The sequence below is a fragment of the Amphibalanus amphitrite genome, unplaced genomic scaffold (assembly GCF_019059575.1).
Source record: "Amphibalanus amphitrite isolate SeventyFive unplaced genomic scaffold, NRLGWU_Aamphi_draft 000440F_arrow, whole genome shotgun sequence".
NCBI classification, from domain to species: domain Eukaryota; kingdom Metazoa; phylum Arthropoda; class Thecostraca; order Balanomorpha; family Balanidae; genus Amphibalanus; species Amphibalanus amphitrite.
The window spans coordinates 322022-337728 of record NW_024881934.1 but is presented as its reverse complement, the minus strand read 5'-3'; the positions used below and the strand labels follow the sequence as shown (position 1 = coordinate 337728).

General features: G+C 56.4%; 1 protein-coding gene across 1 annotated transcript; it reads left to right on the top strand.

Moving 5' to 3' along the window:
• The first annotated feature begins 664 nt into the window (after positions 1-664).
• Positions 665-15469, top strand: LOC122391499 (collagen alpha-1(I) chain-like). Its single transcript, XM_043385508.1, has 7 exons — positions 665-804; positions 9083-9179; positions 10149-10267; positions 11239-11367; positions 12180-12321; positions 13431-13672; positions 14022-15469. The coding sequence occupies exons 2-7, from the start codon at positions 9122-9124 to the stop codon at positions 14862-14864; spliced, it is 1533 nt and encodes a 510-aa protein (XP_043241443.1). The 5' UTR covers positions 665-804; positions 9083-9121; the 3' UTR covers positions 14865-15469.
• The last annotated feature ends 238 nt before the right edge of the window (positions 15470-15707 follow it).

The following is a 15707-nucleotide window of genomic DNA, read 5'->3' as shown; positions in this document are numbered from 1 at the left end:
ATTGCACAGGAGACGTCAAATTGATGGGGGAGAAGGTATGCAAAGTTTCAAGTTGATAGCTCAAGCGGTTCATGAGTTATTCAAGAAAAACAGAGGGGGGGTCGGATCCGACCCCCCCCCCAGGCGGTCGCGGGTTAAAATCGGACACCAATTTCTGCGTCTCGTAACGGCACACGCTCGTTTTTTCCGCGACGCGCTAGCTCCACCAGGGGCGAAACGGCGAGGGGGTCGTACCCGCCCCCCCCCCCCCTCGGCCGGCGCGTATGTTGATGTAGAAAACCAATAGGTCCGGCGAGGGTTAATCATGGATGGATGATAGGCCATGAGTGGATTGTTTGTTCCTTGTATTGCTCTTCATCCTTTCACCAAAATGTATCATTTAAAGTCGTCCGTTTTTGTTTTTCTGTATGGAAAAGCAATGTAGCGACTAGAGTGGAGGTGGCTCCAGGCTGAGGTTGAACTCATTTTGAGTCACCTGCCACAAACGATGCTCAGCGGAACGACTCGCGGAGTTGCTCAGCGCCAGTGCAGTGTGGTCGCGGCCGGTGTACTCGAATAAAGCCTTGGCGCGGCCCGACCGCGCTGCCGCAGCCTGGAGCTGAGGCCCGCTGACCACCGCCGACTACCGCTGACCCGCCGCTGGGCCGCAGGGACGGCCGGTCACGTGACACCGCCGACGGGCCGCTGAGCCGGTCACGTGACACCGCCGACGGTTCAGCCAGCCGGTCACGTGACGCCGTGGACAGCCCACTGAGCCGGTCACGTGACTCTGAGGTGACGGACGACGCAGCAGAAGAGGCTGAGGTAAGGTCTGCAGTCAGCAGTTTGAGGTGGAATATCGGTACGAGCGGCCACGCGACACTTCGCAGCTTCATATCTCGGCAACCGTTCGAGCGCTCTAGTCTACATGCGTCAGACAGCGCCGTCCTGTCAATCACAAACTCAATTTTTTTTCGTAGGTACAGGTCTCGCGGGTTTTAGCGGCAGGTTTTGCACCTAGAAAATTTAGTGTATGTACTTCAGGCTATATCTTCGTCGTCTTAAGCTTAACCCTCGCCGGCACAGGCCATTTTGCGTCCTTCGACGGCACAAGGGGGGGGGGGGGGGGGGTTCGACCCCCCCCCCCCCTCGCGTTTGGCCCCTGATCGAGCTAGAGCTTCGCGGAAAAAACGATCGTGTTGCCCGTCACGAGAGGAAGCCGATTATACCCAACTTTAACCCGCGCCCTGCTGGGGGGGGGTGTTTGAACACACCCCCCCCCCCTTGTGGTTTTTCGCGAATATCTCAAAAACGGCGGCGCGGAGCGCCGCCGTTTTTGGTACACCTTATTATACATCGATTCTACACATGTTGTTAAAATTTCAGACCAAGGTCATTCAAGGTCAGGTCACCAGGTAACTTGAAGTGACCTCACCTCATAAAAAGTTTCAATGTCTGCCATAGCTACACCGAGTGACCGATCGCTTTGAAACTTTCAGCGATTGCTAAGAGCAATAGCATGTACAAAATGTACATCTCAGAATTTTGATATCCATGACCTAAGGTCAGGTCAATTTTGCGAACTCCCCATTACCTAGGTATAAGTCAATGGGAGAAAATTGAAATGCGCCTCTTTTGGACGAAAGACATTATAAACACTCCCAAACACCGAATTACAAGTGGTTTAGACACACTGAACATAAAAATGGTGTCCGTGACCCTTGTTTATGCCCTGAGGTCATCTAAGGTCACGAATGGTATCCAACAGTTTTTCGCAAATAACTTTTGATACAGGCATGCTAGAGCGATGAAAACGCCTTAGATGTGTTCAGCTCGACGATACGGATCGACTGATATGCAACATGACCCTTTCCTGTCAGGTCATGACCTTGACCTGAGGTCAAATTTTCAAGTTGACCTCTCAAGGTCAAATTATAGTTCATTCGATGCGTCTTGACGAGAGGAACACGATGCCGGTAAAAGTAAGCTCGTACAAAGCTTGGGTCAAAAGTTATTGCAGAAAAACCGTTTCCGAAAAATCGGCTATTTTTGCAGTTTTTGCCCCCTGCAGGCAAAACCGTTGACGTTAGGTCAAATCTGAGGGAATTACTCAAAAAAGGGCGTTAATAGGGCTATCGAATGCGCTTTTCCGCAGCGCTGTAGCTCTATTAGTTCCCGAGTTATGCGTTAGCTTCTTGGAAATTTTAGACATTCGACCTGGAAATCGGCGAAATTTTGCCTTGGCAATGGTGACCTGACCTTTGACCTGACCAAAAAATTGACTGAAGTGATTTCGTCATTATTTTTGACGCTCTTTCGATCGCCGCCTTCCGCGTATCGCTACGTGGCCCAGGAGCCGAGTTACAAGGGGGGTGTTCAAACACCCAGCAGGGCGTGGAAATCCAGGACCCCCAGCCGGGCGCGGGTTAAGGTCCTAGGTCATCGGGTCAATTACCCGTCAATTCCAGGTCAGGTCAATTACCCGAAAACCGGGAAAATCGGGACCTGTTCGAAAGTCGTAAAGTGTGGCTGCTTTGGGGTTTTCCGGGGTGCTGATCACGAATATCGTGTTAGTTATGATCAGAGAGGATGTATTTAAGCATTTAGACCAGGTCGGGTCAGGTCAGGTCAGGTCAACCGGTAGGGGTTGTGACGGGTATTCGTAATATGTGTCAACCGCCTCTGAGAGCTTCGTAACATGTTACGAAGGCACCAAAACTACTTCATAAATGTTCAAATGGTTGCTAAATTCGAATTCAGCTCTAAAAACTAGCCTAGAAACATGTAAAACTCGAAAAAGTGAACCGAGGTCACCCTAGGTCACCAAAGGACAATGACCTGACCTGACCTTCAGGTGACCTTGACACCCACCCTCATGTATGGCAACAACATCAAATCACATGTTTGAACGTTTGAAACCACGAAAAGCTTGCAAACGCGCGGCTAATGCGAGCCGACATACGCCGAATCGCGATTCCGGCCAAACATGGTCTCGGAAAAGAGGTCACAGATCAAAGGTCATTTGAGTCAGGGTCATGAAGTTTTTATGGTAGGTGTAAAATTGATCAATGCGAGGGTACTTAAACTTTCGTCGCAATCGGCCGCTTTTTACGCGAGTTATTCGCGAAAAAACCTTAGGGGGTTGCATCAACCCCCCCCCCCCTGTGCCGGCGAGGGTTAAGTTTTGAAGATGCGATCGACTTATTGGCTCACAAGCCGGCCATGATCGTGTAAAAGGGCTTCATCGTAGATCGATTAGTTTCTGAGATATAACCGGAAACGTAAAAGTGCAAAGCCTACCGCTTAACCTCGCGAGAGCCGAACATATGTTACAGGCCGTATGAAACTCCGTCCGTTTGCAAACGGCCTTGGCTCGAGTCAGGCCGTTTGCAAACGGCCTGGGCTGCCCAGTCAGTTTGCAAACGGGTTTAAAAGTCAGGCCCTTTGAAAATGGTCTGAAGTTCCAGGCTGTTTGCAAGCTGCCTGAAATTTCAGGCCGTTTGGAAATCGCCTAGGGCTAGGCCGTATGGCAACTATTGAGCACCAGGCCATTTGCAAATGGCTTAGGCGGTTTGAAAACAGTCTAGTCAGCGTGAAGATAGCTGGACAATGGACAAAGAGCAATAGTTTGTTGAAGCATGACTGTTAACCCGTGCACTGACGGGGCCCGGGGGGTCTGCGCCAACTTCGTACCGACGGAGGGGGGAGGGGCGGATGAGCGCCCCCCTGAGATCTCGAGAACGAAGCAAGATAGCGACAAGCGGTAAACGGCATGGGATACGCACGGACAAGGTCTACAATTTTTACTAGGTCATTTTCAGGTCAGGTCAAAGATGACGTCACAGGGGTTAAAAAGTCAAAATGGCAGCGCTAGATATGGAAAGTTTTTCTCGAATAACGTTCGAACTATTCAAGATAGAAACAAACTAAGGGCATCATCGTAATCCTCTCGTCAATCTGCATCGAATGATATATATGTTGACCTCAAAAGGTCAAGGTCAAAGGTTGACCTCAGGTCACGTGACCTCGAGGTCATCGTGTATATCATTCGATGTGCCTTGACGAGCTGAACACAATGAGACCATCCGCGCGGCTGTATCTTGTTCCTGTACGGAGTTATTGGCAAAAAAAACTTTGGTGACCTTTGATGACGTCACATGACCTTACAGCCGCCCAACAGCAAAACAGACCTCAAGGTGAAGGTTGATCGTTTATAAAGTTATGTATGGTTTATGGGGCCATTCCGACCCGTTTTAGTGGTAAAAACAGGGAGTTGATTTTTCCCCCATTGACTTATAATGGGGAGGTCGAGAAATTGACCTGACCTTAGGTCATCGATATCAAAATTTCGAGATAAACAAATTGTAGCTACTAATGACCTTATAGCATCCTGCGACTTTCAAAGGCCTCTGACATCTACTGTAGCTCTGGCACGGTGACAAAGTTGCAAAAAAGTGACTTGAGGTTGGGTCATTCAAAGTGACCTGGTGACCTGACCTTAGAAGTTAGGAGGTTCAAACTTGCACACCATGTGTAAAATTGATGAGAGAATAGTCGTACCAAATTTCGCGGAGCTACGCGCCGCAGTTTTCCCGCTATCTACGAAAAACCTCAGGGGGCGGATATCCGCCCCCCCCCCCCCCCGGTCGGTGCGCGGGTTAATAATATGTCGCCCCCATGGACTGCCTGTGGCATGATTTCACCAGGTTCCATCAGCTGTATGAATCGTTAAACCATAGATAACCCTAAATTAATATTGTGGGGAACAGGGGCGGGACGAGCACATGCACAGCTAGAAAATGTTCGACGTAGACAAGTCCTTCCGCAAACCCGATCATCGACCAATCTGGATCCATTAAGATATTTTCTGAGGTAGTTGTAGGGGAGAGTGGGGTAAGATGCCCAGGGTTTTATAATCTCATATATTATTCGAAAATGACGATCGGAAAGCAAAAACTTGGAGTTTTTACGGAAGCCGACACCATTTTTCTCCAAAAAATAACACACTTTCGTACCTGAAATATGATAACTTTTATGCTATTAAGCATTTTCCTGAAGAAGTGAAAGGGGGCATCTTACCCCACAGGGTGGGAAAGACGCCCCCTGGCGTTGGGGAAGATGCCCCCTGCACTATAAGTGACATAAATGGGCACGTGAATCGCCTGAACGAATCAGTAGTCCCTTCGAGCCAGCAATAGACACTAAACGTCATCGTAAGGGCCCTCAAAAGTAGTCGTAAGGGCTTCAGGGGTCATCGTTAGGGCCATCATAGTTCAGCGCGGCCAAACCAGCCTAAGTGGTGGCGTTCTGAGACCGCTGTGTGGCCGTTACAGGTCTTCATGTTGTTTGAGGGCCCTCGAGCCCATCGTGGGGACCTCAGATGCCAGCGCGGCCCGTGGAGCCAACGTGGGAGCCCTCAAAGGATGTCGTGAGGGGCCTTGGAGCCAATAATGGGGCCCACAGAGGCCATCGTGAGGGCTCACAGAGTCAGACGCCGCCCAAAAAGTCGCTGTGTGGGCCGAGAGACCGGCATGGGGAGCACCCGACCGTACTGGACTCTCAATAGTCCCAGATCAGCTTTTGTCTCTCATCACAAGTATACTCGTATAATAAATGATTTGACGGGTTCCTTGAAGGCCAGCCTGCAGATTTAGGGGGCGTCTTTCCCCATCAGGGCAGGGGGCATCTTACCCCAAGGTACCGAATTAACATTAAATCAGTACAATTTGTTAGCCATAAAACTACACCCTGAAACAAACTGTTTGGGACACAGTTCACGCATGTTAATGTATCACGACCATAGAAAGGGACATAAAACTATTTACCTTCTTTGATATTTACAATGTTTTGACACCAAGATATTTTTTGAAAGAAGCAAATAAAAACATGCAATCACCAGCCAGCCGTTGCCCAACTGAGCTTCGCAAATTTTTGTGCAGTTAACAAGGCAGTCTTCCACTTTACGCTAAGAACATTAATTTCCAGGTTCGATTCTTTGTTTCGCCGAAAGAGGGGGTGCCCCACCCCCTCTTTTCCTACCCTAGTGGGTCTTTCCCACCCTAGTGGGCATCTTACCCCACTCTCCCCTACTTCGCCAGGCCGTTTGAAATCTGACTAGGCCGTTTCCAAACTGCCTAGGCCGTTTCCAAACGGTCTCATATTTCAGGCGGTTTGCAAGCGGCTAATGTTTTCAGGCCGCCTTCAAACGGCCTGACTGGACTGGGCCAGGCTCTTTGCAAACGGACGGAGTTTTCATACGGTCTGTAAGACATAGGTATATGATCGTCCACGGGCGTAGGAACGTCATGAAAAGTGGGTGGGCCACCCTGTCAAGGGGCCTCCTTTTCCAGGGGGCCTCCTATTTTTAGGGGCCTCCAACTTTTGCCTCGTCCTGCTGGCTGCTTTCAAGTATGACCTCCAAATCTAGCTTCTGAGATCGGGCAGATGTACCCAGGGGCGTAACCGCTTAAGCGAACAGTGCGGAAAGTCCGCACCATTTTAGGCGTCTCTCTTTTATGGACACTTGAAGGCGCCTCTCTTTGCCATGCCGGCGCCCCTGTTTCTTATGAATGCACCCCCATGGCATTGATCAATTGCAGCAGACCTCTATTGCATGTGGACGCCCATACATGTAGGCCTCAGAGGCGCCCCTCTTACGCATTGAGGCGCCCCTATGGGCTTCATAGGCGTCCCTCTATTGCACGTAGGTGTCCTACTGTCTCAGAACCGCTCCCCTTTGGCATGCAGACGCCCATCTTTCGTAAGGAGGAGCCGCTGTGGTTCTTAGAGACGGCATGGTGCTCCCAGACGCAGATGGGGCTCTCGGAGTCGACAGTGTGGGACCTTCAGTCGCTGATGGGTGCCCGCCAGATGTGGACCCTCGGAGACGCCGGTATGGGGCCTTCAGAGATGCCAGTATGTGGCCCTTAGAGACACCGGTGTGGAACCCTCAGATACTTCAGTGTGAAACCCTTACAATTGCTGGTGTGGAGCTATGAATGCGCTGGCTTAAATCCCTCAGAGGCCGGTGCATGGACATTAGAGCTCAGTGAGAGCTTGTGTGGTGCCTTCAGTGGCCTTGTGGAGCCGTTAGACATCAACATGGTGCTCTCAGGAGCCGGTGAGTCCTCAGAGTCACCGGTGTGGGGCCTTCAGAGCTCCGAGATACTGGTGTGGGGCCCTCAGAGGTGTCGGTGTGGGTCCTTCAGATGTACCTATAGAGCCTTGAGATGCACAGGTGTGGTGGCCCACAGAGGCGCCGGTGTGGGGCCCCCAGAGCCACCGATATAGGGCCCTAAGAGACATTAGTATGACCCTCAAAGGCGCCACTGTGTGGCGCTCATAAACACTGGTGTGGAGCCATCTCAGGCGGGTGGAGCCTTTAGAGGCCGGAAAGGGCCCTTAGATGCCTACAAGAAGCCTTCAGAAGCCGGCGTGGCACCCTTATGGGGATAAGCGTGTCTACTTAGGAGCCCTTGAGGTGCTCTCATGAGCTCTGTGGGGCCCTACCGAGCCGAAATATGGCCACGGCCAGTTGCCGCCGCATGGCTCTTCGGACTATCATTCTCAGGGGCCTCATCTGCCTAGTTTGAATAGAAGGGCCTCTCAGACCATCGGTCTCATGGGCCTCCTCTGGCTAGTATAAATAGAAGGGCCTGTTAGACCATCAATCCTAGGGGCCTCCTCTGGTAAGTATAAATGGAGGAGCCTCTCAGACCATTAATCTCAGGGGGCTCCTGTGAACAGTATAAACTATAAATAAAAGGGCCTCTCAGACCATCAGCCTCGGGGACCTCCCTAAAAAAAGTGTAAATGTGGATAGAGGGCCCCCTCAGATTCATTAGGAGTGGACCTCTCTGACTATCAGTGTCAGGGGCCTCTTGTGGCCAGTATGAATATAAGAGCCTCTCAGACCATCGGTCTCAGGGGCCTCTTCTGACTAGTGTGGATAGAGGGCCCTCCCAGACCACCGGTTTCAGGGGCCTCCAGTGGCCAGTTATATGAACAGAAGGGCCTCACAGCCATCGGCCTCGGGGGCCTCTTCTGACTGGTGTGAATATGAGGGCCTCTCATGCCATCAGTCTCAGGGGCCTCCTCTGCCTAGTGTGAATATAAGGGCTTCCCAGGCCATCAGTATCAGGGGACTCTTCTGACTGGTGCCGGATTGAGGGACCTCCCAGACCGAAAGTTTTGGGGGTCTCCTGTGGCCAGTATGAATAGAAGGGCCTCTCAGTCCATCAGTCTTATGGGCCTCTTCTGCCTGGTGTGATTATAAGGACCCCTCAGGTCATCAGTCTCAGGGGCCTCCGTGTAGATGGATAGGCCTCCCAGACCATCAGTTTCAGGGGCCTCTTCTGACTATTGAGGATAGAGGGGCCTCCTCTGACTAGTGAGGGTAGGGGGCCTCGGCTAGACCGCCAGTGTCAAGGGCCTATTCTGACTAGTGTGGATGGAGGGGCCTCCCAGACCACCAGTCTCAGACCTCTGACTTGTGTGGATAGAGGGGCCTCCCAGACCGCCAGTGTCAGGGGCCTCCCCAGACCAGTGTGGATATTGGGGCCTCCTCAGATCCACTAGGGCCTCTCAGGCCATCAGTCTCAGGGGCTTCGACTGACAAGTATGAACAGAGGGGCTCCTTGGATCCATCACGGCCCCTTGGAGTCCGTGCGTGGGGATTCGTGGAACTTATTTTTACCGAGCTTGTTTATTCTGGAAGGTGACGACGTCCTCTCAAATCGAGACGAGGGGCCTCGAGTAAAAAGTGGGTGGGCCAAAACACATAGTTGGCCCCCCCACCTCGAAAAGTGGGTGGGCACTTGCCCACCTGGCCCCCCCTGTTCCTACGCCTATGTGATCGTCATCACCCGTAGATAGTGGGGATACTGGGCAACATCGAAACCTGGCTTACAGGCGGGCGATTCATTTCCGTATGCTACCGGCTACGATTAGTCTTGCCACGGTCTTGCATTACACAGTGCACGTGCGCACATGCAGACTGCACTTGCAGTGATCATTCTTTTTTCGTCCGGCTGACGGACATGATATCCTGGTAAACGTGTGCACTGTGACGTTCTGTGTATCCGCCGGGCGGCTGTTTTTTCAGCTGGTGGACGTGCTAAAACACCTGGTGAACCTGTTTACTATGACGTCACAAGTGAAGGCCGCCCTGGGCCGGGTCAGGCCCAAAGCCGACGACACAGGTCAGACGTCACGTGATTGTTCAATGCTCATGGTGTGTATCTGAGTAAATGTATCTGTATGTATTTATACGTATATGCATGCAATATATTGTTATGTATGTAGGTATAACACATAGGTATGTATAATGAACAGGTACATATACACCTGCCTGTATCTCTATGTGATATACACTATCTCTCTGTATCTGTCTCTATGTATCTGCATCTGTAACTGCATAAATCTCTCTACCTGTATCTGTCTGTATTTATCTGTATCTGTATCTGACAGCAGGTATCCAGCACCAGCTGAGCAGGACGCGCGCCCTGGTGGATACCTCTGTATCTGTATCTGCATCTGTATCTATATCTGACGGCAGGTATCCAGCACCAGCTGAGCAGGACGCGCGCCTTGGTGGACACCTCTGTATCTGTATCTGTATCTGTATCTGTATCTGTATCTGTATCTGTATCTGACGGCAGGTATCCAGCACCAGCTGAGCAGGACGCACGCTCTAGTGGAATCTTCTGTATCTGTATCTGTATCTGTATCTGTATCTGACGGCAGGTATCCAGCACCAGCTGAGCAGGACGCGCGCCTTGGTGGACACCTCTGTATCTGTATCTGTATCTGTATCTGACGGCAGGTATCCAGCACCAGCTGAGCAGGACGCGCGCCTTGGTGGATACCTCTGTATCTGTATCTGTATCTGTATCTGTATCTGTATCTGACGGCAGGTATCCAGCACCAGCTGAGCAGGACGCGCGCCTTGGTGGATACCTCTGTATCTGTATCTGTATCTGTATCTGTATCTGTATCTGTATCTGGCGGCAGGTATCCAGCACCAGCTGAGCAGGACGCGCGCCCTGGTGGATGCCTCTGTATCTGTATCTGTATCTGCATCTGGCGGCAGGTATCCAGCACCAGCTGAGCAGGACGCACGCCCTGGTGGATGCCTCTGTATCTGTATCTGTATCTGTATCTGGCGGCAGGTATCCAGCACCAGCTGAGCAGGACGCGCGCCCTGGTGGACTCGTTTCGGGAGCAGCTGGCGCGCCGGACCGTGACGCTGGGCAGACTCGTCCCCCCGGACACCACCGGCAGGCCGGAGGTAACGGGGGAGAGCCACCGGCAGGCCGGAGGTAACGGGGGAGAGCCACCGGCAGGCCGGAGGTAACGGGGGAGAGCCACCGGCAGACCGGAGGTAACGGGGGAGAGCCACCGGCAGGCCGGAGGTAACGGGGGAGAGCCACCGGCAGACCGGAGGTAACGGGGGAGAGCCACCGGCAGACCGGAGGTAACGGGGGAGAGCCACCGGCAGACCGGAGGTAACGGGGGAGAGCCACCGGCAGACCGGAGGTAACGGGGGAGAGCCACCGGCAGGCCGGAGGTAACGGGGGAGAGCCACCGGCAGACCGGAGGTAACGGGGGAGAGCCACCGGCAGACCGGAGGTAACGGGGGAGAGCCACCGGCAGACCGGAGGTAACGGGGGAGAGCCACCGGCAGACCGGAGGTAACGGGGGAGAGCCACCGGCAGACCGGAGGTAACAGGGGAGAGCCACCGGCAGGCCGGAGGTAACGGGGGACAGAGCAGAGCCGTCCGAGAGACCAAGGGAAATGGAGGGACAACCCACCGGGATGCCAGAGGTAACGGGGGAGAGCCACCGGGACAGTCCACCGGGAGCCCAGGCGTAATGGAGGGCAACTCACCGGGAGACCAAGGGTCAAAGAAGGAGACCACTGGGAAACCCATCCGAAAATAGAAATATTGCAGGCGTCCCTGGACACTTTGAGGAAATGGCATGAGGAAACCCAGTGGGGAACCAGAAGTAATGGATGGAACATCCAGAAACCGAAAGGTGATGGAGTAGGGCCAGGCCAAAAACCCAAAAATAATGAGGGGAGATCACTGGGAGTTGGTGCCCCAGAGGTGATAGAATGAAATCGCTGGAAACCCAGGGCAATTGGCACAGGATGGCAGAAAACCGGGGGTATCTAGTACCTACTGGAGCAGGTACCGGAGTTGGCGCTGATGGGGCGGACTGCTGACGGGCCGCCGGCGCTGTCTGTGCCTCCGTCAGATCCCGCGGGAGCTGCGCACCAAGGACCCGGCCGGAGGAGACGTGTCGCCGCCCACACCGCAGCCGGCGGCCAGAGCGGTCGACGGCGGGCCCAGAGCCACACAGGAGGCCATCAGCTCCCTGCAGGCGGTACAGTAGCTACAGACTGCACACATACACAGACACAGACTCACCGACACACAGACACACAGGAGGCCATCAGCTCCCTGCAGGCGGTACAGTAACTACAGACTGAACATACACAGACACAGACACAGGAGGCCATCAGCTCCCTGCAGGCGGTACAGTAACTACAGACTGAACATACACAGACACAGACACAGGAGGCCATCAGCTCCCTGCAGGCGGTACAGTAACTACAGACTGCACACAGACACAGACACAGACTCACCGACACACAGACATACAGACAAACACACAGAAGACACAGACACACAGACACACAGAAGACACAGACACGAGTGTCTATCAACTGATAATGCCCCTGTCCGCTCTCTGTTTACCAGTGTCTGCGCTGTCTGCTGTCTGTCCGTTTACTGTCCGCTGACGCCTGCCACTGACTGTCCCTGTCTGCCACTTGTCCGCTGACTATCCGCTGTCCGCCTATCACCGTCCGCTGACTGTCCGCTGTCTGCTGTCTGCCTGTTGGCTGTCGCTGTCCGCTGACTGTCCGCTGTCTGCCTGTCTGCTGTCTGCCTGTCTGCTGTCTGCCTGTCTGCTGTCTGCCTGCTGTCTGACTGTCTGCTGACTGTCTGCTGTCTGACTGTCTGCTGACTGTCTGCTGACTGTCTGCTGACTGTCCGCTGGCTGTCTGCTGACTGTCTGCTGTCTGACTGTCTGCTGACTGTCTGCTGACTGTCTGCTGACTGTCTGCTGACTGTCTGCTGGCTGTCTGCTGACTGTCTGCTGACTGTCTGCTGACTGTCTGCTACTGTGGGCAGCTGGTGACCGGCGCCGCGGCCGCCGACCCGCCGGCCGCCACCACCTGCCGCTGGTCGAGCCGCGTGAAGCGGAGGTTCCTGGCGGCGCGCCGGCCGGCCCGGCGCGTCGGCGAGCGGCTGAAGGCGCCGCACACCGCCAATGGTGGGACGCGGGACAGAGGGACAGCGGGACAGCGGGACAGCGGGACAGCGGGACAGCGAGACAGCGGGACAGCGGGACGGCGGGACAGCGGGACAGCGGGACAGTGGGACAGTGGGACAGCGGGACAGTGGGACAGTGGGACAGTGGGACAGTGGGACAGCGGGACAGCGGGACAGTGGGACAGCGGGACAGTGGGACAGTGGGACAGAGGGACAGCGGGACAGCAGGACAGCGGGACAGCGGGACAGCGGGACAGCGGGACAGTGGGACAGTGGGACAGCGGGACAGTGGGACAGTGGGACAGTGGGACAGTGGGACGGCCGGACAGTGGGACAGCTGGATGGAGGGACACAGGACAGCGGGACACGGGACACGGGACGGACGGACAGCGGGACACGGGACGGAGGGACAGCGGGACACGGGACGGAGGGACAGCAGGACACGGGACGGAGGGACAGCGGGACACGGGACGGACGGACAGCGGGACACGGGACGGAGGGACAGCGGGACACGGGACGGAGGGACAGCGGGACACGGGACGGAGGGACAGCAGGACACGGGACGGAGGGACAGCAGGACACGGGACGGAGGGACAGCAGGACACGGGACGGAGGGACAGCAGGACACGGGACGGAGGGACAGCAGGACACGGGACGGAGGGACAGCAGGACACGGGACGGAGGGACAGCAGGACACGGGACGGAGGGACAGCAGGACACGGGACGGAGGGACAGCAGGACACGGGACGGAGGGACAGCAGGACACGGGACGGAGGGACAGCAGGACACGGGACGGAGGGACAGCAGGACACGGGACGGAGGGACAGCAGGACACGGGACGGAGGGACAGCAGGACACGGGACGGAGGGACAGTGGGACAGCTCACAGCAGGACGGCGGGACTGTGGGACAGAGGGACAGCAGGACAGTGGGAAAGTGGGACACGGACAGCACGCTATGGGACAGTGTTATAAAAGTTCATGGAAGCTTGGAAATTAGTAATAATGATGTGTGATCTGACCTCCGTTGTGTGCCCTCTGTTGCCCTCTGTTGGCCTTTGACTGCTGTGTGCCGTCCGTTGACCTCTCGCCCACGCCGGCGGTGCCCTCAGCTCGGTGGCAGGGCCCGGCGGCGGCCGGCGGCGGCCCGTCGTCCTCCAGGCCGTCCTCCCCGCCGTCCCCGGGCCGCTCCTCGGGGGAGGAGGAGGAGGAGGAGGACGGCCGGCCTACAGACTACCTCACGCCCGGCTGCTACGACCTGGACGGCGCCGGGCGGCCCGTCTGCGCCGGCGACCCCGCCGCGGCCGGCGGGGGGCCGGGCGCCGCCGCCGGCCTGTTCGGCGTGCCACTCTCGGTCAGTGGGTGCTCAGGTCGCCTGCTCACAGACATGGTGTGCACTGCGGAATTACCCACAGATGGGTTAGGGTTGGGTATGTTTCCCAGCCCCGTGCCACAGGTGTGTGCCATTCGCAGCAGCTGTCGGGCCGACCCAGGTGTTCTGGACTGGTCTGAGGCGCTTACGCCGTGCAGTCTGACCATCCTTCTGACGTCCGTTCACCCATTTACCGTCCGTCTGACGCCCATTTACCGTCCGTCTGACGCCCATTTACCGTCCGTCTGTCGCCCATTTACCGTCCGTCTGACGCCCATTTACCGTCCGTCTGACGCCCATTTACCGTCCGTCTCACACTTATTTACCACAGGTGATGATGGCTGAGGCGGCCAAAAAGAAGAAGAGGCAGCCAAACTCGGGCTGCCAGGGCGGACCAGCCGGCGGCCCCCGGTCGGCGGGGGCGGGGGCGGGGGCGGGGGCGGGGGCGGAGCCGGGTCGGAAGGACCGCTCCTGGCTGACGACCGCCGCCGCTCCGGCCGCCCCAGCGCAGGCACCGCGGGTACCACAGGTACCGGTACCGCGGGCCGGGCCACAGCCGGGCCTCGCTGAGACGCTGGACAGCCTGCGCAGACTGGCCGTCGGCGTCGACCAGCGGCCGGCCGCCGCGGGCCTCGGCAGCGGCCCTCGCAGCTCGGAGAGGGCCCGCAGCTGCTCCGGCGGGCCGGAGCCGGCCGACAGCAGTCCCCGCGGGCCAGACGGGGCCGGCAGCAGCCCTCGCAGCTCCGAGAGGATCCGCAGCTGCTCCGGCGGGCCAGACGGGGCCGACAGCAGTCCCCGCGGAACAGACGAGGCCGACTCGGACCTCAGCGGGACGCCGCGGGACGGGGACGGCCCGGCCGAGGACTGGATGACCTCCTCATTCGACGAGGACTGGTTCCTCAGCACCGAGCGGGAGGAGCGGGAGGAGGAGGAGGCGCGGAGGCGCGCAGAGGAGGAGGAGGAGGAGGCGCGGAGGCGCGCAGAGGAGGAGGAGGAGGAGGCGCGGAGGCGCGCGGAGCAGGAGGAGGACCAGCGGAGGAGGCGCGGGGGAGGAGCCGAGGCAGAGGAGTCGCAGACTCGGCGAGAGGCGCGGCGACTCGAGTCCGAGTCCGAGTCCGAGTCGGAGCTGAATGGACAGACCAGCGCCCTCAGAGTCACACCGGAGAGCCAGTGACTCAGGTAGCCAGTGGCGTCAGAGAGCCTCCGGGGTGCCAGTGTCTCCGGGGTGCCAGTGACGTCACAGCGACTCTGGGGACCCGATAACGCAGGGACCAGTGACGCAGACAGTCAGTGACATCACAGCGACTCTGGGGACCCGATGACGCAGGGAGCCGGTAGCGCAGGGACCCGGTGGCGCAGGGACCCGGTGGCGCAGTGAGCCAGTGAAGCCGCGGTACCGATCCGGAGGATAAGTTAAAACTAAACTGTGAATGGAGCTGCTGGAACAAGTGGAACAGAGAGTGACGTATGCTCAATAAAACGGCGCATTTAGCCCGCAGTGTGCATATAGGACCTCAAAGCAGAATACGATAGGCGCCAGAAAATAGGCAGGAAGCCAGGACTAGAAGCAGATAATCCGTGTCTGTAGGCAGGAACCAAGAGCTGTCGGGAGCATGCCTGTGTCTGTGGCAGCTCGGTCGTTGGTACGCGGGCTGCTGTTGGACCGCTGCCGTTAAATCGCTGCCGTAAAATGGCCGTCGTTTGTCGCCGGCCGCCACTGCAATGTGTGACCTCTGTTCGACTGTGGGCCATGACGTCAAATACACTGTCAGAGATGGACGGGAGGTTTGTGAAACCCGCCAAAGACGTACCAGCGACTCGGCGGCTCCATTTACCACCGACCCGGCTGAGGGAGGGGCTCCACCGACCCGGCTGAGGGAGCGGCTCTATTTACCACCGACCCGGCTGAGGGAGCGGCTCTATTTACCAATACCACCGACCCCGCTGTGGGAGCCAAACAGCATGGGCCATTTGATCTATTTTGATCGGGATACCAAGGTCCCTGATTGGTAGGTAC